At 41.3% G+C, this 21,797-nt stretch overlaps 1 protein-coding gene across 1 annotated transcript in view; it reads left to right on the top strand.

The window, feature by feature from the left end:
• The first annotated feature begins 1,076 nt into the window (after window positions 1–1,076).
• Window positions 1,077–21,797, top strand: part of CPNE4 (copine 4) — a 395,639-nt gene continuing 374,918 nt past the window's right edge. The window contains exon 1 of the mRNA XM_062179027.1: window positions 1,077–1,256. Within this exon, the coding sequence (XP_062035011.1) occupies window positions 1,077–1,256 (180 nt within the window). The remainder of the gene's footprint in view (window positions 1,257–21,797) is intronic.

Genomic DNA, 21,797 nt, shown 5'->3' on the forward strand with positions numbered 1-21,797 from the left:
GAGGAACAGCTGGGACTTGAACTGGCTCCCATATGGGATGCTGGCGCTTCAGGCCAGGGCTTTAACTTGCCACACCACAGCGCTGGCCCCCAGCCCCATTTTATAAATGAAGAGATTCCACCATAGGGTGCCAAAGCTGTGTGAGGTTGAGGGTTGAGGAAGCCATTGCAGTTTCCTCCAAGGAGTCTGCCAGGTCACGGAAGTCCATAAGAAGCACGTTGAATTTTGCTCCTGAAACAATCTTCCACTGTCCTTCCAGGCCTAGACCTCCTCAGAGAAGGGGAGAGGGACAAGGCATTGGTGGCCTCCAGGACCCCAGTGGCCCTGGACCTCTGCTGTATAGTATTGCAATAAGGAGATGGTGAGGAGGTGGGCTGGGGACATGCAGTGGCTGATGTTTCTGTGAGTTCAGAATCAGAGGCTTTGTGTTTCTCTTCTCCTGTCATTTCTCTTTTGATTCTGAGTTCTGATGTGGCAGGTGGTAGCCAGTGTGGGGTTCTGCACTTGGGGCAGAATATCAGGGACTGGGCCTCTCATTTGGAGCTGGTCTGCTAGGGCACGTGGAGAAACAGACCATGCTGCAGGCTGGGGGATGTGGCCGTTTCTTCAGGTGGCAGTGTGTGTGTCTGTTCTATTGCATAGGAGGAGAGTTGGGTTTTGGGGGAATCTTAAAACTTGAGATGTGATTAGCTTGATTAACCAACAAATCTTTACGATTTCCCACAAACCATGTACTTAATATAGAACTGGATTACAGTTTGCAGTCAACTGCACTAATTCATTAATTTTATTTCACAGACTAAAATTTTTACTATGCAAATAGATGCAAATCATATAGGAAAATAGTGTGTTAACCAAGTACAGCTGCACTTTTTTTTTTTTGTTTTTGGCTTGTTTATTTTTTAGTTGTTTCACTGGAACTGTGACACTGGGTTGGAAAGTGAGATAATAAATACCTTCAATGTTTGAAATCGTGTGTTGAATACTTTCCTGAAGGGTGATTGGGAGCCTTTCTTCTCTCATAAACATTGCAGTGATTGGCACATCTTTTTCTTCTCTTTCTTGCCTAAAACAGGATGAAGAAGATGAGCAACATTTATGAGTCAGCTGCCAACACGCTGGGAATCTTTAACAGCCCCTGCCTGACCAAAGTCGAGCTGCGTGTGGCGTGCAAAGGCATTTCCGACCGAGATGCCCTTTCCAAACCAGACCCCTGTGTCATCCTCAAGATGCAGTCCCATGGGCAGTGGTTTGAGGTAGGCAGGTCCAACAAAACAAGAGAAGCCGGCTGGGATGATGGGCTCAAAAATGTTTTGACATTTCCTGTCTTCAGGTGGTTTATGGTTTATTATTTTGATGAAATAGAATGTTCTAGAAATGCATGTGAATGTGTTTCTGTTTATCTCATGATGTTTTGATGTGGCTATTTTGATGCTATGGGTATTTTCAAATTTTCCTTTTGTTCATGGGCCTAAAACTTTTAGCAAGCTTTTGTTAATGACAAAGAAATATTCACAAAATACTCTGTCTCAGGCCCAGTTGTTGGCAAAGGGTAGAAAGCGAGAGGGTCAGGAATAGGGGTAAACCCAGACCCCAGTCTCTCGGCTTGAGTAAGAAAGCTGATGTTCCAACAATAGTTCTGGACATAAAACCTTCTGATTTGGTTAGAGTGGGGAATGGAAGCTCTGAAGAAGTAAGTTTTGGGGTGGTTGGGAGAGAAATGACTGTTCCATTGGACTAACCTTCCCATAGATCCTGGCTTGAGAGAGGGAGCCAGGAGGACGTGTGTGAGCAAGTCAGTCCCATGGAATCCCTGGCCACTACTCTGTAGTCATGGGGCAAGCTCTGGTTCTGAGGTAGGTTGGGGTACTTACTAGGCAGGGTGATTGGCCACAACTGAGTAGTAAGGGCTACAACTCGAGGTCAAGCCCAAAACAGGATGGTGGGACAAGCACTGATGCAGGATGAATTGTGTGTCTGTGAGAGAAACATAGCTTCCAGTGTCTGTTGTGGATCCAAGAGAGTCACATGAGACCCTACAGCGGCAGTGCAACCTAGCGCTTAGCACCAAAGAAATGACCCATTCCAGGCCCCTCAGTTGCTAGACCTGAGTTGGATGTCATGCCTCAGGCTCGGTTGGTTGGAGACTGGAGAAGGAGGAATCCTGCTTGTGGAGATCATGAGTAGATGTAACAGCAAGGAGATTATGGTGGCCCAAGCCGGGGTAGGGATCTGAGACCTTCAAGCTGGTTGTGCCAGCATGGCTTTGGAAGGTAGTCAAAACACATACAGGCATCCCGCAAGCTTACCTGTAGAATGTGTACCCAGCATGTTTCCTAACATACACGCTTGCTGTGCTTGTACATGATGGCTCACTGGGCAGTGGTATGGATGAAATGGGGTTTCTATGAGTTGTCCTTATATGGATGTCAAGAGATTTACTTGCTATTTTCATGAGATAATGAAAGATATACTTCTTATTGTGCCTATTGGACTCCCATCCATTATGCACCCAGTGTTATATTTGGCCAAGTGCTTCTAGAACTGACCTCAGGTAGACACAGAGCTACCTGGAGAAGGGCAGGGAGGATGGCCTCACAGGGCCACATCACACAGTATCAGCTGAACTTTTTTTTTTTTTTGACAGGAAGAGTGGACAGTGAAAGAGAGAGACAGAGAGAAAGGTCTTCCTTTGCCGTTGGTTCACCCTCCAATGGCTGCCGCGGCCGGCGCGCTGCGGCCGGTGCACCGCACTGATCCGAAGCCAGGAGCCAGGTGCTTACTCCCGGTCTCCCATGGGGTGCAGGGCCCAAGGACCCTCCACTGCACTCCCGGGCCACAGCAGAGAGCTAGACTGGAAAAGGGGCAACTGGGACAGAATCAGGCGCCCCGACTGGGACTAGAACCCGGGGTGCCGGCACCGCAGGCGGAGGATTAATCTATTGAGCCGTGACACCGGCCCAGCTGAACTTTACTGAGTGCTTACTAAGTGTAAGGTACTGTTGTAAGTGCTTTATGTAAAGTAACTAATTTAGTGCTTACAGCAATTCTATTATCCCCACTTTACAGATGAGAAAACCGAGGAACAGAAAGATGAAGGATTTACCTAAAATTATTTAGATTGTAAGCTGAAAATCTATTATGGAAACCTGGGCACTTGGGCTCCTGACCCTGGGGTCTTGATTGCTGCTTTATACTTGTGCAAGGCTCTGGTGTCAGACTTCAGTGGATTGTGTGGTGAAATTGCACGTTGAATTCTGTGATTAGGTTTTGTCTGTTTTTCAAGGTTTTAATTTTTTTTCTTTCATGGCTTCTAGGTGTCTATATGTTGTGTTTTTTTTTTTTTTTAAACTAATTTGAGGTGCATGGGGAGGAAAGGAGGCGGTTGTTCCCCTTCTAAGGGAACCAAGTGCTCATGGAATTTGGGGAAGGGGTTTAAAGCCATGCTGAGTAGAGCAAGAGCTGTTGACAACCTCTTTTGGAGCCCGGCAGTCCTCCAACAGCTGTTGCCATCTGTGTGCAGACAGCGGGAAGCTCCACCTTTGGGAGACAGTCTTCCACTCTGTGATAAAAATAAGGCTCAGAAGACCCCGACATAGCATGTTCACTATGTGTATGCGTGTGGGAGGTTTTTTTAGCTCCTAGTAAACAGGTGAAATTCAGGTGTGGAGGAAACATTGCATGGGGAGTCCCAACATATGGGAAGACTGGGAATTTCAATCCTACTCCAGGCTCATCCAGGACTTCCACTGTGAATGTAAAACAGTATTCACAGGAATTGGAATGTGTAATCTATTTTTTCCTTCTAAATATCTTCATTGACTTTGTTGGTGGGTTTTTTGGTTTACTTTTTTAAAAATTTAACAAAACTAAATAGAATGCCTACATTAGAAAAATGTCACTGTGGACATTAGAGTTATGAAATTCATGTCCTAATCCCCCTTTTGATGATTCTACTATTATTTCTATGCATTTCTTCTTAATCTTTTCCTTTTGGCATAGTCTTACACAATTCTTATCATGAATATACATTTTTTCCTGATTTTATTGCCTTGTAGTATATGCTTTCTAAAATATTGCTATAATATTGATCATTGTGATTTTTACAGCTATATAATAACTCATCAAATGAATTAATTTCCTATTTTTTCACTTTAAAATTTCTTCCACAAACAATCTATTTTAAATAGCACTGCAACAAACTTCTTTAAGTATAGGCTTACCATTCTTTTTGGATGAGTTCCTTGAAGAGTAGAATTGGTGAGGAAATAGTGAGACTTTTGACACATGTTGCCAAATTGCAGCATTGTAACCAAGTGGCATACATGAACACTTCTGAGACTCCAAAGGCAAGGCCTCTTGTGAACTGAAAACTTACTCAGCTCCCTGGAGCCCATGTTGCATCCCTGAGTGTGGCTGGATGTTTTCCATACAGCAGAATCAAGATCATAAATATGTGGCCCTTGGCAGAGATCCTGTGAATATACTTGTCCTCATTGGGAAAATCCGAATTACACCCCAGACTTCCAGAATGTTACTCCAGTCACCATTAATCCCATCTTCCCATTAAATTTTAATACACAATTATTGAGCTCCATCAAGGGAACCCTAAGTAATTCTAAGGACTAATTACTCTTGGATAGATTCCATATGGAAACACGTTAGAATGAATTGTGAACTATGGTGAATTGTTGGTAATGATTATTAGTAATAATTTGTGTGGTTATATCTAGCACATCAATTATCAGTGGACTCAAATAAGATTACTAACTTTTATAATAATATTGTATCAGTATAGCACTTTATATTAACAATGCCAATCTAATTATTTCATTTTGTTATTTATAACAGTCCCGAGAAAAAGTAGCAAAGACATTGCAGTTAATTGTAGCATATTTTGGACATCATTAAAAAGACATGGTTTGTGCTTTCAAAGACCTCAGTGTCCAGTGGAACTTGCTGCATCTCAGAGATGTAGGGCTAGAGCATCAGTTGTGAGACCTTGAGAAAGATGGCTCAGGGCCAGCGTTGTAGCATAGGATAAGCTGCCACCTGCAGCACTGGCATCGCATATGGGCATCGATTCGAGTCCCAAATGCTCCACTTCTGGTCTAGCTCCCTGCTGATGCACCTGAGAAAGCAGCAGAAGATGGCCCAAGTGCTTGGGTCCCTGCACCTACATGGGAGACCTGGAAGAAGCTTCTGGCTCCTGGATTTGGCCTGGCTCAGCCCCTGCCATTGCAGTCGTCCGGGGAGTGAACCTGCAGATCTCTCTGTAACTGCTCTTCAAATAAACAAAATAAATCTTAAAAAAAGTAAACCAATCAATTCCTATAATTTGACCAGTTTAAAAAAAAGAAAAATGAGTCAAAACAAGATTTTGACTTAAATATGTTCCTTTCTCTGACTGTGTGGCAAGCAGACCCCTCGAAGGTGCCATTCCTCCATGGTTCTCTATCTGCGCTTTCTCCTCCTTGCTCTCTTCTGTCCACATGCAGGGTTTAGTTGATTGAGCCTTCCTGTTAGCACAGACAGGAAAAGTGCATCTGTGGTGGTGGGCTTGCTGCCTCCCAGGGAAGTGAGCTTGGGCTTTTTCCACAACTTCCCCTTGGCTAGAGGACACATGGAAGAGTTCCGCAGGAACAAGCCAGCCTGTCTCCTGCCTTGACAGTAGTGGGCCATCAACCCTCTGTGTTTTGAGCCATTAGAACAGAGCCCAAAATAGCAATTTTGGCTGTGCATGAGATACATTCTCAATGATTCGAAGGTTAAAACTTTTGTGCAAAGTGGAACAGACAACCCGGACATGTAAGTTGATGGCTTCAAGTTGCCATCTACGTATGTCACTATTAGTTATGTATTAGTTGTTTTACATAGATTCCTCTGAGTCCTTGTAACTCCTCTGTAATACAGGGTTTTCCAGATAAGGAAATCGTGGTTCGGGCAGGATAAATAAGTTGCCCAAGTTCATACAACCAGTACTTAGTAAAGCTGGAATCTGGTTGATTCTAAAACCTGCATTCTTTCTACTTTGCCAAAGGCTGCATACAAAGCTGGCGGCCTCCCCGGCCTGCAAATGTATTTTGTCTGGTGTTCTAACAAGCTTTTTGTTGGTTGCCAAAACTTAAAGGTCAGGAGATTTTTCCTAAAACTCCAGATTTCGAGTTTCTTTAAGTAACCAGGAAATCCGGCAAGCGGAGGCCTCTAATCCTCTGGCCAAAATGAATGAGCAGCTTCCTGCCTCAGCAGGATGGCAGGCATCTCCCTGATGAGCCCGCTTCATCCCTTGCCCAGCCCAGAGGCCCGGGGAGCCTGTGGGGTTGAGAATACACTCCTGCATCCCTGCCAGGGTCTCTGAAATGGTTAACCTCTCAGCTGTGGACAGAGATGAGAGCTGAAGAATGAAAATTAAGTCAATTAAAGCATTCCCTTGGGATCTCACAGGCACACTCCTTTCTCAAAAGGTTTTTTGTTCACACTTGTTGACTTGCAGTGTTTCAATGGATAACACCTAGCATGGCAGATGATTAAAAAAAATACGATTTTTTTGAGTTATTCACAAAGTTTCCACTGTGGTTTTGCATCAAACTCCCATTTGGGAAAACTTTGATGTTGCTTTCTACCTCCCCCTTAACACATTCTTAATAAGCATAATTTCCTTTTAAAAAAAGTTGGTTTTAGTGATATTAGAAATCTCACCCTGAACACCGAATAGAAAGGAAACAAAATGCAATATCAGAGCCAGAAAATATTTCCTCCTAGTTCCCTGTGGTCATGATCCTGTGACCAGAGACTGATGGTTCTATGATTTTCAGTCTGTAAACAATGCACTTGGAGGTAGAACTAGGAGATTGCTGGGTTCCACAGTTGCAACTAATTGGCTGTCTTATAATTAAAATCTCAACTGGTTAATGCCATGACACATGACAGCAGAATCAAACAAGATGGAAAACTAAGGCTACAAATGAGCAAAAGTGTTAGAATTGAAATCTGTGTTGGATGTGAATCCTCTTATTTTCCCTGAAGGAGAATGTTTCAGCTGGACAAATAATATCTGGCTTGATGCAGGGAGGAGAGCACCTTGGCACTGATCCCCCTGCCTCTTTGGCCTGGAGAACTAGCCAGCCACATTCTAGACATTCAGACTAAGTATTGGTCATCACACGTTTTCATAGTGTAACTCAAGTCCTGTGCTGGTCACTTGGGAGGTGGAATTAGAGGCCAGGAATAGAGCTGGGGAAGGTGTCTGATTTGGAGCCCTCTGTCTGTAACTTGAACCCCCTTCAACACCTCACAGGAGGTGTCTCTGACACCTTGTCTGGGAGCTTATGCTCACGTCTACCTAGACTCACTACTGAAAATCATCTCCTTAAAGAAAACCATCTTCCCTTTGTAATTTTCATCTATTTCCTTTTTAATCCATGGTGATTTATTAAATATAATAAATATATTGAGTGCATTTATACAATATATCAAGCACTTTTGTAAGCAGTTTATATGTATGATCATATTTAGTTGTCAATGTGATCCTAAAAGTTTGACTCTGTGTGTCTTCCATATTTATCCATATTTATTGAAATAAAATTGACAATGAAAATCATGCACGCTGCAAGGGCTCAGAGGAGTTAAGCAATGAGCACAAGTTATAAGTGGAGGAGCTATGGCAGATGGAGCCAGGCTGGCCTAGGAAATGGGGTCCCACTCTCCTTCCCTGAGAATGATAAGTGCCATTTGCTGAGTGTTTGCTGTGTGCCACATGCTGAGTCCTTATGTCATATAATCCTCACGTCAGTGTGTAAAACAGGACCTGTGATGACCCATTTTACAGATGAGAAAACTGACACACACCCACAGACAGAGTACATGCAGGAGATCACAAGACCAGTGAGAAGTGATATTGGGAACTGAACCCAGATCTTTGGGTCTAGACTGCCATGCTGTCCCATATGACACTGCACCTTTCTCATCCTGTTGTCTTTGGAGGCAGAAAAAACACAACTAAAGCACATTACAATGAATGCTTTTTCCTCTCCTTATTTCCAAATTGTTCTTCTCATCTGAAATCATGGATTAAATATTGATGTGGAGTAGGTGTAGCTATTCCTGCCCTTTGGGAGTCTATACTCCTCTGAAGCCTGTCCTAGTTCCAAGCTCTTCATGTTTCCTAAAATTGAACATTCATTTTCTTGGCCCTGGAATTTGGAGTAGGGGTTTCTGGACATTTTGTAAGAAAGGTACTTTTAATTTCTTAAGATAATGAGGTGGTAAAGTAAAGTGATGTCTCCATGCTACTTTAATGCAGCTCAGAGGGTGCCAAGTACAGTGGGAGCTTTTTTCAGGACAGAATACAGTGGGGCAATGACATCAAGGGCTTACACCTTCATTGCTATTAATACCTTCCAGAAGTCCACTCACAATCATCCTGTTACTTGTAAGCAATTAAAACTCAAATCCTTTCCGTGCAAACTGTGCCAAGAAATGAGAACTAAAGCTGCCACATCAGGCTGGATCAGGCCAAAGCCAGGAGCTAGGAACTTCCTTTGGGTCTCCTACATAGGTTCAGGGACCCAAGCACTTGGGCAATTTTCCATTGCTTTCCCGGGCACATCAGCAGGAAGCTGGATTGGAAGTGGGGCAGCCAAGACTTGAACCTGAGTCCGTATGGGTCCATATGGGATTCCAGCATTGCAGGTGGCAGCTTTACCTGCTGTGGCACAGTGCCAGCCTCTTTAGGAGGTTTTATATTTTTTTGGAATTTAATTTTTTGTCAAAAATATGGCTTACAGATGTTTTCTCCCATTCCATATGATGTCTCTTCACTCTATTGATTATTTTCTCTGTTTTTCATTTGATGGAATTCCATTTGTCTATTTTTGTTTTTGTTGCCTGTGCTTTTGGTATCAAATCTGGGGGAAAAAATTCATTGCCCAGATCACTGTCAATGTTTTTCCCTGTTTTTTTTTTTTTTTTTTTTTTTTTTGACAGGCAGAGTGGATAGTGAGAGAGAGAGAGACAGAGAGAAAGATGTTCCTTTTTGCCGTTGGTTCACCCTCCAATGGCCGCTGCGGCAGGCGCATCACACTGATCCAAAGCCAGGAGCCAAGTGCTTCTCTTGGTCTCCCATGCGGGTGCAGGGCCCAAGGACTTGGGCCATCCTCCACTGCCTTCCCGTGCCATAGCAGAGAGCTGGCCTGGAAGAGGGGCAACCGGGATAGAATCCGGCACCCCAACCGGGACTAGAAACTGGTGTGCCAGCACCGCAAGGCGGAGGATTAGCCTGTTAAGCCACGGCGCTGGCCCCCTGTTTTCTTTTAGTTGTTTTACATTTTCCTGTCTTATGTTTACATCTGAGTCCATTATGAGTTGATTTTTATGACATAAGGTCCGATTTCATTCCTCCACATGTGGTGTCCAATGTTCCCAACATACTTTGTTTAGGATGACTTCCTTTTCCCATTGTGTGTTCTTGGCTCTCTTGTCCAAGATCAGCCAACCACAGATGTGACAAACACATATACTTAAATTTCAACACATTGAAAACCTCAAACTCTCATATTGTGTTGACATTGTAGTCAGTGACTAATTTCAAGTTATGCTAGTAAAATCACCTTAAACTGTTAATCCTATTAAGATTTTAGTTTAAAGGGGAAAAATATGGTTCTACTGAAAAAAAAAAAAAGTTTTTCAAAGACTCAGAGAAAGAGAGCCATAAGAAGAGTGATCATGTGGGTGGGAGGGAGGTTATGGGGGAGGAAGCTGCTATAATCCAAAAGTTGTACTCTCAAAATTTATATATATATTAAATAAAAGTTAAAAAAGGAAGTCAAGTGGATTGTAGAATCTGTTCCATACCAAAGTAAGCTGTATGTGAAAAAGTGGCCCTTTATCCTGTGTGCATTTGAATTAGTAATAAAGGTTTAATAAAAAAATGAATATATATATATATATATTGCCAAGAGCTATTTAGTCATTATAATTTCCTATAGTGTTAATAATAAAAAAACTTATGAAATAATGACAAAAAAAAGAAGAGTGATAAACTCTGAGTTTGTTTCCCTCTGAGTCAAATTCCTCTGTCTGTGGTGTGGTCCACCAGGCTCCAGTTGTCTGGACTGATTCTGCTGGACAACCTAGGAAGATGCTGGACTTGTTCTGAGGTCATTTTGGAAACAAGGCAGAGGTTCACTACAGGTCACCATGTGGTCTTGGGAAAGTCACTTGGCCTCTTTTGAGACTCCTATGATACCTTATCTCTAGATGTTTGTTAAGATTAAATAACTGGAAGTGTAAATGAGACAATGCTATTATAGGCTCTGGAATCAGAAGTTTGCATCTTTTGTGTGACCTTTTCAAAAGCTTCAACTTCCCCAGGCCTTCATTTCCATCATCTGTAAAATAAAGGGCCAGTAAAACCTATACCATGGGTTTATTATGAGAATGAAATGAGGTAATGTTTCAGAATTATTTAGCATGGTGTCTGATGCATCATGAGCACTTAATAAATATTCAATGCTGTTATGTTTAAAGGAGGGAATGGATGCCAAACTAATGTGGTTAGCACATTGCTTAGTGCTCAATATATGGAAGATATCAACAGCGAATACCTATGCTGGGGTGTGTTTAATGACGAGAGGCAAGTTTTAGTCTGCTGTCAACCCTAAGTATTCTTTGTCCCATTTGTCTGTGCAAAATAAGAGAACTTTTTGTAAGAAAATCTAACAGACCTCTAAGTTTCTGCCAGCTCTCTGACTAACCACGTTGATTGATCTGTTCCAACTTCCCTAGTGAGGGAATTATCTAAGTCTCCTTTCCCCTCCACTCTCTGCAGTTGGAAAAAGATGAATAGACTTGGAGCAACTTCATTCCCTTGTCCCTGTCCTCTAATCCGTAAACTCAGAATCACAGAGAGGCCAGGCTGGTCACCTCCCCTTCTCGTCTCTGCTCTGTGCGAACACCAGCCCCCACTGTTTGACAGTCTTAGAAGAGCAGTGACAAGGAAACTCTTTCCTTCTGGAAACTCTAGATGTTTTAGGGTCAGTTTATAGGCTAATTAAATATTTTATCTTGATCCAAGCTCAGAAATGTTAGCTCCCTATCTTGGATAGTCTGTTTTCAAATACTTGGTGTTTCAAAAGCTTCCTCTCAGGATGAAGAGTCGGATAGTGGATGGGAGGGAGGGTAGCGGGGGAAGTCTCACTAAGTTCCTAAATCTGTATATATGAAATATATAAAACGTGTGTAACTTAAATAAAGATTTAGAAAAACACAACAGCTTCCTCTCATCTAAGATTTCAGTCATAGGTATTTTCTTCTTCAGTGTGGAGACTCCATTTTTCCTGTTGAAAGGTTAAAGTTTTGAAACTATATCAAAAGAAGAAATTTTGATACCTTTTCCCCCACTTTGGTCAATATTAATTTTTTCAAAACAACTTTCGAGAACCTGAAGCTGGTGGTGAGAGGAACTATTTTATCCTGGCTGCTTTTATTCTTTATTGTCATTATTGTGCCTTGTGATAGTAACATACACACCTTTTCTTAAAATTGGCATCAAAACAGAGACTCAACTTGTATTTCATTCCTGCTGTATTACTTCAGGCTATGCATTTCCTAAGTTTAATGCTCAGTAGAGCATTGAAAAGTAGAAAGTTCCTTTTACGAATCCTACATTTGCCTCTGTCCAGATCTAAGGAGAGCTCCCTAAATGAGAGCAGGGATTATAAACAGGCCTGTATTCCTTCTGTCTGCACCCTTTAAGGTAATCCTGGAGGAGGTGATAATAAGATAACTCTTTAATTCACTCATCTTTGCAAGTGTAGACCACAGTTTAACCATGTGGCAAAAAGGCAACACTCTGAAGTGTCTGCGTCCTTGCCCTGAGACCACCGTGTGTGGAAGTCCACACGCATGGACATGTGTGGCATGCACATGAGGATGCCTTCAGAGGACTAGAAATTCCAGCCACTACGTCACCTCCAGCCTTCAGTCCTCTCACTGAAGCCCTATGTGTGGTGCAACAGGGACAAGTAAATTGTCTCCGTTTTATGTGTATAATGAGGACAGCAAGAGTACCCAACAGCGGAGCTGTTATGAGAATTTAGTATACAATACTGCCAAGCAATTGCCATTGCATAACTATTAGTCATAACTATTATTAATAATATATTTATGCGATGCATAATTGTTTCCTTAAGGGAAGTGCTGGGTCAATGTATATACCATTTTGTAAGCTTTAAAAATTACCCAAGTGAATATCTGGAGTAAGCATACCAATGTGTCCTTTTTTTAAAAAAAAAAGATTTTATTTTTTATTTATTTGTTTATTTTTAAACATTTATTTATTTATTTGAAATTCAGAGTCACACACACAGAGAAGGAGAGGCAGAGAGAGAGAGAAAGAGACGTCTTCCATCCACTGGTTCACTCCCCAATTAGCCGCAACAGCCAGAGTTGGGCTGATCAGAAGCCAGGAGCCAGGAGCTTCTTCCGGGTCTCCCATGTAGGTGCAGGGGCCCAAGGACTTGGGCCATCTTTTCCTGCTATCCCAGGCCATGGCAGAGAGCTGGATTGGAAGAGAAGCAGCCAGGACTAGAACTGGCGCCCATGTGGGATACTGGCACTGCAAGTGGCTGCTGTACCCACTACGCCACAGCACCAACCCCTTTATTTTTTATTTATTTGAAAGACAGAGTTACAGAGAGAGGTAGATCCAGAGAGAGAGCGAGAGCGAGAGCGAGAGAGAGAGAGAGAGGTCTTCCATTCTGCTGGTTCACTCCCCAAATGACCAAAACAGCCAGAGCTGAGCTGATAAGAAGCCAGGAGCCAGGATCCAGGATCCAGCAGCTTCACCCAGGTCTCCTACATGGGTGCAGGGGCCCAAGGACTTCGGCCATCTTCTACTGCTTTCCCAGACCATAGCAGAGAGCTGGATTGGAAGAGGAGCAGCCGGGATTCGTACCAGTGCCCATATGGGTTGCTGGCACTGCAGGCTGAGGTTTTAACCCACTGCGTTACAGTGCTGGCCCTACCAATGTGTTCTTACAGCAAATGGTGAGATGCAGAGGAGGCCATTCTTTAGCAAACATTTTAAGTATTTACAGTTTGATATAAAGACTCCTCGGGGCCAGCGCTGTAGCACAGTGGGTTAAAGCACCCGCCTGCAGCTTCGGCATCCCATGTGGGCACTGGTTCAAATCCTGGCTGCTCCACTTCTAATCCAGCTCTCTTCTGTAACCTGGGAAGGCAGTAGAAGATGGCCCAAGTCCTTGGGCCCCTGCACCCACATGGGAGACACGGAAGAAGCTCCTGGCTCGTGACTTTAGATCAGCTCAGAACTGGCCATTGCAGTCATTTGGCAAGGGAACCAGCAGATGGAAGAACTTTCTCTCCCTCTGGCTCTACCCCTCTCTGTAACTCTTTCTTTCAAATAAACAGAATAAATCATTTTTTATAAAAAGTCTCCTCAACACTTCATCATTTCCTCTTGCCTCCATCATATAATTCAAATGTCCTTGGTTTGTCATGTCTGAGGTCATGACAGTGATTTTCATAACATTTCTTTTATTTTCTAAATTTATATTTATGTTAATAAGTGTATTTATCTTAATATATTAATATAACAATAATAAAATGGTTTGTGATTAAAACATATGTTAATACACAGTGTGTGAAATTTTAAGAGAGATGGGGTGTTATTATACAGCCTTTCAAACTGGAGAATGAATTCCAATATCTCTAGTTGTCATCTTTAATTCTGAAGAATCACTGTGCTTGGTTTTATGCTTTATTTAAAGAGAGGAAGAGAAATTGATTTAATAACTGTCACATTATACAACACAGAACTTGAGAAGAAAATGCACTCTGGTATTCTTAGTGGGAAGAAAAATATTGTGACAACTCTATGGATAAATCTTTGTGTAGAGAGAACTGGTAGAAATTACAGTGATGAGCCAAGGATGTTAGGAGATATTTTGCATCCATGGAGTAAAGGTGACCTCTACACAGCAGAGCACACAATATAGAAGGCTGTTCCCTTCATTATAGGAGGGGAATAAAGAAACAGAAACTATGATTATTCTTTCCCTTTCTTTTGGTTCTTAAAAATAATTATTCTCTGGAGGAGACATTTGGTTCAGTGGTTAAGATGCCATTTGGGATGCCCACATCCCATATCAAGATGCCTGGAATCTAGTTCCAATTCCACTTCTGATTCCAGATTCCTACTAATCTAGACCCTGGGAAATAGCAGATGGTGCATCAAGTAGTTGGGTCCCTGTCATCTACGTGGGACACCTGGATTAAATTCCTGGCTCCTGGTTTTGTCCTGGGCAAGTCCGGCTTCTTGTGGGCATTTGGGGAGTAAACCAGCAGATGGACGATCTCTGTCTCTGTCTCTGTTTCTCTAGTTTTCACATAAAATGAAAATACATTAAAATTAAAAATATAATACACGGCCAGCGCCGTGACTCACTAGGCTAATCCTCCGCCTTGCAGCGCCGGCACACCGGGTTCTAGTCCCGTTTGGGGCGCCGGATTCTGTCCCGGTTGCCCCTCTTCTCTGCTGTGGCCAGGGAGTGCAGTGGAGGATGGCCCAAGTGCTTGGGCCCTGCACCCCATGGGAGACCAGGAGAAGCACCTGGCTCCTGCCTTCGGATCAGTGCGGTGCGCCGGCCGCGGCGGCCATTGGGGGGTGAACCAATGGCAAAGGAAGACGTTTCTCTCTGTCTCTCTCTCACTATCCACTCTGCCTGTCAAAAAATTTAAAAAAAAAATTTTTTTTTAAATTTTTAAAATACACGATAAAATTTAATAATAACTTATTCCATCATCATTTCCTCTGGAGGTTTGTAAAATATTCTGTTTAACTAAAGTGGGACAAATTATTATTACCATGTGATAGACTTGTGTAATCTAAGAGAGTTTGACACTTTGGTGTTAAACTCTGGCATCATAGAGAAGCCAGTTAATCACGTTAGAGAGCTGACAGTAGCTTTCATCAAGACTACCAAGGACACACCCATAGTAGAACAAGCTGGGTTTATCACTCATTGCCACAGAGGGAATACACACTTTAGGGAACTGGGAGGCATCTTGGTAAGAAAGTTTAAGAAAAGACTTAGATAATTTGGACTGTTGTTAGGAATTTTAGCGAGGATTTAAAGACCCAGAATATTGTCAAGAAACCAACACAATTCTACTACTGAGAAGCTTAATAAATCTTATTAAGCAGGGACAATAGAGCCAGGCTAAAGTCTTGGTCTGCAAAGAAGCACCTGTCACTCATTTAAACCAGGACAAGGAGAAGGTTGGACATTTTTGTGGTTCAGACAGTGTGTCTGGCTCTGGCCCGATTGTGGAGTAGTGTAGTGTTTGTCTTGTTCCATCATGGGCACACCATGACCTTGTCTCAGTGGTGCTCTGTGAGGATTTTTCTTTGTTCAACAGGAGATCACTGAAGTTCAGCTCTGAGTGTCAGGCCAGCTGCAAGCAACATGAGGCCAGGCTGACAGCCCTGAGTCAGCTCTCAGGTTCAGGAGCTGCTTTCTGCTTGTGCTGGGTGAAGCCCAGAAGTCAAGCTGTTGTGCTTCAAAAACATCCTCTTAACAATGGGCCAACTAGTTAGCTACAGGAAGACACATTGATCATAAGAAGTGTTATGTCCAAAGTGATCTTTTCTTTCCCAGATCTTATTACCCAAAGAATGATATTTATAATGTTCAATGCATATATGGTCTGCAGGTTATTTTATCTCCTTTGACATAACCCCAAACTCTCTTCTATTGTGTTTGTATATCCTTGATCAATTAGAGGGAAAATTCCTAGAACCTCATTCAAAGATGTTCAAGTCTCTACCCATCTCTCCTATAGAAAGCTCTTAGAAAAACTATTGAGTGTGTATTTGAAGCATACAACATGATGTTACTGGACATATATTAATAGTAAAATGGGTACTATAGTGAAGTAAAATAATAAATCTGTCATCTCACATAGTTGGCCACTTTTTTGTGTGTGGCAGTAGCAGCTCAAATCTACTCATTTAGCATGAATCCCAGATAAAGTACAACTTTATTGTCTGTAGTTCTCATTTCCTACATTAGATCTCTATACTTGTTCATCCATATAGCTGATACTTTTTATCCTCTGACCTAAGAAATAGGTACATCAGACAGGCTGTAAATTTTCAGGAGGGATCTGTCCAGGAAAATATGCCTCATATTTAAAAATTGGGGAGGGGAGATTTCATTTCTGGACCATTTCTTAGTCCAGTTTCATCTTAGTTGTATTTTGGAAAAAGTTGTTTTCTGAAGGTCCTGTTTTAGAAGCACCACCTGGTCTTGACATACATTCAATATTATGAAATATCTATGGATGTCATGCGCCATCCTTGTTACTAGATAGAGAATGAATAGTTAAGGTCTCTGACCTCAAGAAATTCACATTCTTCAAAGGATAGAGCCACATGTAACCAAAATGCTCCTTAAAAATTTGGGTAGGTGAGTTAGTGGATTCCTCATTGGGAAGAGGAGTGAGAGGGGATTTTATAAAGAAGATATTACTTGACCTAGATCTTAGGTGGTGAGTCCGCCAGGCACACAAGGCAGGGAACGACATTGCTTTACAAGGTCTGATTACAATAGAAGGAGGACCCCCCCCACAACCCCGATCCTCAGATGTTGATAATTCAAAGGATAAAAACCTATGAAAGGGCCAACATCTTCTTGGTCAGATCTCTGCCTTAGTGATACCCTCAGAAGAGAGTATCTCTTCTGTTTTTGAAGATAGTTCAAGAAAAGGAGTTTGGGAGCAGGCGCTGTGGCATAGCTGGTAAAGCCATATGGGCACTGATTCAAGTCCTGGCTGCTCCACTTCTGAACCAGCTCTTTGTCATGACCTGAGAAAACAGTAGAAGATGGCCCAAGTCCCTGGGCCCCTGCACCCGAGTGGGAGACCTGGAAGAAACTCCTGGCTCCTGGCTTTGGATTGGCCCAGCTCCAGCTGTTGCAGCAATTTGGGAAGTGAACCAGCAGATGGATGACCGACCTCTCTCTTTCTGCCTCTGCCTCTCTGTAACTCTGCCTTTCAAATCAATAAACAAATCTTTAAAAAAAGGAACGAAAAGGAGTTTGCAGTCTTCTCAGGGGCCCCATGGCTGGATCACAGAGCCTTCTTAGTGCAGGTGGTGCCTAGCAGCTCTCAGCGGGGAGAGGAAGGAACACTCCAGGAGGGATTAGGGGTCGGTTTCCAAGGTTTATCCTTTGAATTAATAATGACTCTGTTGCATCCTTGAGCCTGAATTAGATCTCTTGTATGCTGGCCTTTCTCCATGAATATCCTAAGAGAGAATATGGTAATGCCAAATGAAAGAGCTGACCACTTTTACACCATGAGATCTTAGGGAAGGTTGAAGAAGCGTAAGAAAAGAATCATGAATAGAAACAGATTAGTCATAATAGGTCAGCCTTGTCACACACACACTTACTCACACATCTCCCATAGTGTTCCACACTCACTGCATTCACTTAACTTTATAACTTTTTGTGTCTTAGTGTCACATAATCTATGTGGTTTGCACTCACTGATACACTAATATTCTCAACCATCTGTTTCTACCACACACATATATGTACACGTGTGCACACATAAAACCCACATATACACATACATGCATGCATAAACACACACACACCCTTATACACTTCTAGATTCAGTTCCTAGTTAAGTTAATAATCTTACCAATGAAAACAAACTCAAGAAGTCAAAGTAACAGGCTTCAGTTTAAGTTTTGATGAAATCTGCCAGAATAAAAAAATTAACATCCTTGGAGTCCTTGATTCAGGAACTAAGGTTGGGGCAATATCTCCAGCACCCAGAAGAGTGCCTGACAAATGGTTGGCTCTAAATAAGTGTTTGAGTATGTGTATGAGAGAGGTCTCCTTTGCTTGTTTGGATGGTCTGCTACAGAGATTAAAAAAAACCTGTCTAGTTGTAACACATCTATTTTTAATGGAGTATCTTATTTCTTGATAGCAAATGGGTCAAGATTATATCTTCCTGTATCCCAGGTCTTTCCTGTTTCCCAAGTCTGTTCTCTGATAAATATTTTTAGACTAACTTTTTAAATCTAATAAATTCCATTTGTATAGCTAAATACATTTCTAGAAAATGAGCACAGCTGTAAAACCAGATCAGGAAACAGAATATTAACTGTGCTGCAGAAATACCTCTTGTGCCCCCTTCTGTTATGGCCACTTGGTTGGTGCCAGTAGTAGCCACTCTTGATTTCCAACAGTAAAAACGGTTCTTATTATAAAGGCATTAATATAAACTTTTAATTAACAGATAATTATGTGTGTTTATAGGGTACAATGTATAATTCTATACATGTAAATAACATGTGATGACCAAATCAGAGTAATTCGCATTTTCATCACCTAAAATATTGAAAAGTTCTTTGCCTTGGGAACCTCTGTCTCTAGTTCCTTATAAAATGTATAATAATTTTTTGTAAAATAGAGTCACCCTACTGTTCTATTGAATATTATAACATTTCTTCCATCTATTTTGGTACCTGTTATCCAGCCTCGCTAGAAACCTTCAGTCCTCCTAACTGAATCATCTAGTGACCACTATTCTACTCCACTTTCATGAAATAATTTTTTTAGCTTCCGCATATGAGAGAGAACATGGATTATTTGTGTTTCTGTGCCTGCCTTGTTTTACTTAGCATGATGTTCTCTAGTTCCACCCATGGTGGATGCCACAAATTGTGAGATTTCACTGTTCTTTATGGCTGAATAATACTAACGTTCCATTGTGAATATATACACCACATTACATTCTGATTTTAACTTTTATCCAAATATGTATCATTACAGTATATACTTTTTATTGTCTGCCCTCTTTCATTTAATGTATTTGTGAGAATCATGGTATGGCTTGCATCTTGTTTATTCATTCTGTGTATGGCTATACAGAAATTGATTCTATTCTTCAGTTGATAAACATTTAGATTATTTCCAGTTTAGGTTTGATAGGAATAATGCTGTTATGAACATTATTTTAGATCATTTTTGGGATGCATATGGATGTATTTGTTTTAGGAAAATACCTAGGAGTCTGATTGCTGGGTCATAGAGTTAGAATATATTTAACTGTAGTAAATGTTTCTAAGTCATTTTCTAACATCTTTGTACCAATATGCACACCCACCAATAGAGTATGTGAATTCTGATTGCCCTAAATCTTCCCCAACATTTGTGTACTTTTTTCATCTTAATCAAGTCGTTTTAGTGGGTTTGTAGTGATACCTCATTGGGATTTTGATCTGATATCATTTATGAATAATTGATGGACAGTTTCTAACATTTGTTGGGCATTTGGGGATTCTATTTTGTGGTGTGCCTCTGAATGTTAAATATTTTATTGAAAGATTTTTTTCAGTTGCCTCTCCACTCCACATATATGTGGCCAACCCCCACATGTACTCTTTAATCCACTTCATTCCTGTAGTCATTATTATAAGAATAACAAGAAGTCTTTTAATTCTTAATTATTCCAGTCATTGTTCCATTACTTTTTATTGTGTAACTTTACACAATTATAATTATTACATATATTGTTATTGATATCTTCCTATTCAAACTACTGTCCTTGACTCATAACTATTATAAATACTATCCATATAGTATCATAGGCTTCATAGCAACTCAAATTACATCTCTGTACCAGCCAAGAACACTTTCAGCTAGGAGTAGCATAAAACTAGTTTACAGGGTGTTAAAAACAAATAGGGTTAATGTTTCTTTTCTAACAGAAGGTTCTGGTGTTGTTCAGCTGCTCCATATCATCACTAGAGCCCAGGTTCCTTTTTCACATTTTCTTTGCACTATCCTCAGCAAGTTTGTTGCTCTTTTGTCTACATAGTTGTTGCCTACCAGACATAATGTGGTTGCTGGGTACCAAATATCTACATTTGAGGCAGAAAAAATGGGAATGGGTGGAGGGCTGTACTATTCACATCTGGAATCCATTTTAATGAAAGTTTTGTCCCCAGAACCTTGGTCTGTTGACTTCTGCCACCATCTCAGTGTTCACTTAATGGCCACTGTCATTACTGCATGGGACGTTGGGCAAAAAAGTGGTTGGTTTCGAATTTCCTAAAGCAAAGGCAAAGGAATAGGGTGTTTGGTGTCAAGGCAACACACATACAGTGTCTGCTCTTAGAGAAAATAATCTGCACACGGCTTAGTTCAATCAATTGCCTATTAGCTTAGAGGAAAATAGCATTAGAATGGCTTATGAAAAATAGGTAATGCCCTTTGCTGGTGCTAGCGTACCTTCTGTGTGGTGCACAGGGACCACTTGCCACGTTACCCCTAGCAGTTCCTTCTGATTGTGATGTGCTCATGCTTCATTAGGCTTTGCCTCCTTTTGTCAGTTACCGTACAGATTAACCTTTAATAAAATGAATGAGACCACACACTCATGCACACACAACCTGAGAAAAGAGAGAAAGCATGTCTCATAACAGTGAACAGCTTTCACAAAACCTGTGCGCATGCCTCCCATGTGGTAGTACTTGGAATTTTGTTTAAACTAGATAAATACTATTCACTTTTGCTTTGATTGGTAAATAGGGCACCTTGTTTACCTCTGGAAGGGTAGCTCATTTCTGTTTCTAACTATACTAATGAATAAAATGAAAATACCAACCAGAAAACCCTCAGAGCCTGTGTAAGTCTTAGAAGTCTTGTGAAATTTCTGATGACAAACAGCAAAATGGTTTCTTAAACATACTATTGTTTTTAGCACTCTAAAGAGATACTTCCCTTCATCTGTTAGTAATGTGTTTATTTAGTGCCATCTGTGTTAGATGCCACATGCTATAGAGAAAACCCATGGATTTCCAAGTTTCGCAGTCCATAGGTGAACCCTCAGGTCTGCCATCTCATTGACTAAGTCTGAGGAAGTCACTCAGAGTCTCAGCATCCAGTCCCCCTATTTATACAGCAGGAATATTGCCCATTTCAGAGGTTTGCTGTGATGATTAAATCTTGTCAGATTTCCTTAGTCAAGGCTAAATATTAAGACTTTAAAATGTCAGTTTCAAGATCTTATTAGAGAGTTTAGGTCTGATAGTAAAGATAGATATGTGAGAAATAGTTGTCAGCAATATACATGTCAATTTCCTCTTTTGTTTAATCTGACTGTAAGCCATCATCTTTCCAGTTTCTCCTACTGTTACAGGTAATGCAGATGTGAATTTTTAAATTTGATTATTTATCCTAAAATTATAATTAAAAGATTTCAGTGAAACAGCTTTGTAAATGAAATGAGCATATTAAATATAATAGGGAAAATGAAGTAGCATTTTCCATTAAATTCAGGCCAGTACTTTCATACATATAAATCCATTGAATTTCTAACACAGCTCTGCCAAGTTGGTTGTAGCTAAAGAGACCAAAGCTCAGAGACCTTGGGTTTTGAGCAAGATCACACAACCAACAGAAGGGATCTTGTTAGCTCCAGCTCTGCAGCAGCCAGTGCAGAGGGCTTGGAGGGTGCAGGGAAGGTAAGTAGCCATGCAGTCCTCTTTCCACAGCCTGATGGACTGGAAGAAGCGTTTATCCATGCTACAGAACTGTAAGTGAAGTCCCACAAACCCCAGGTGCCTCCAAGACGTCTCCAGACCTAGTTTCAGAGCCAACGAAGTAGTGCTTGAGCTAAAAGATATGAATATATAGATAAGAAAGAAAGTCAAAGGAGAGGAGAAGTATTGCCGTGTCCTGAAAATTGACTCC

Source organism: Lepus europaeus, chromosome 2 (genome assembly GCF_033115175.1).
Source record: "Lepus europaeus isolate LE1 chromosome 2, mLepTim1.pri, whole genome shotgun sequence".
NCBI classification, from domain to species: Eukaryota; Metazoa; Chordata; class Mammalia; order Lagomorpha; family Leporidae; genus Lepus; species Lepus europaeus.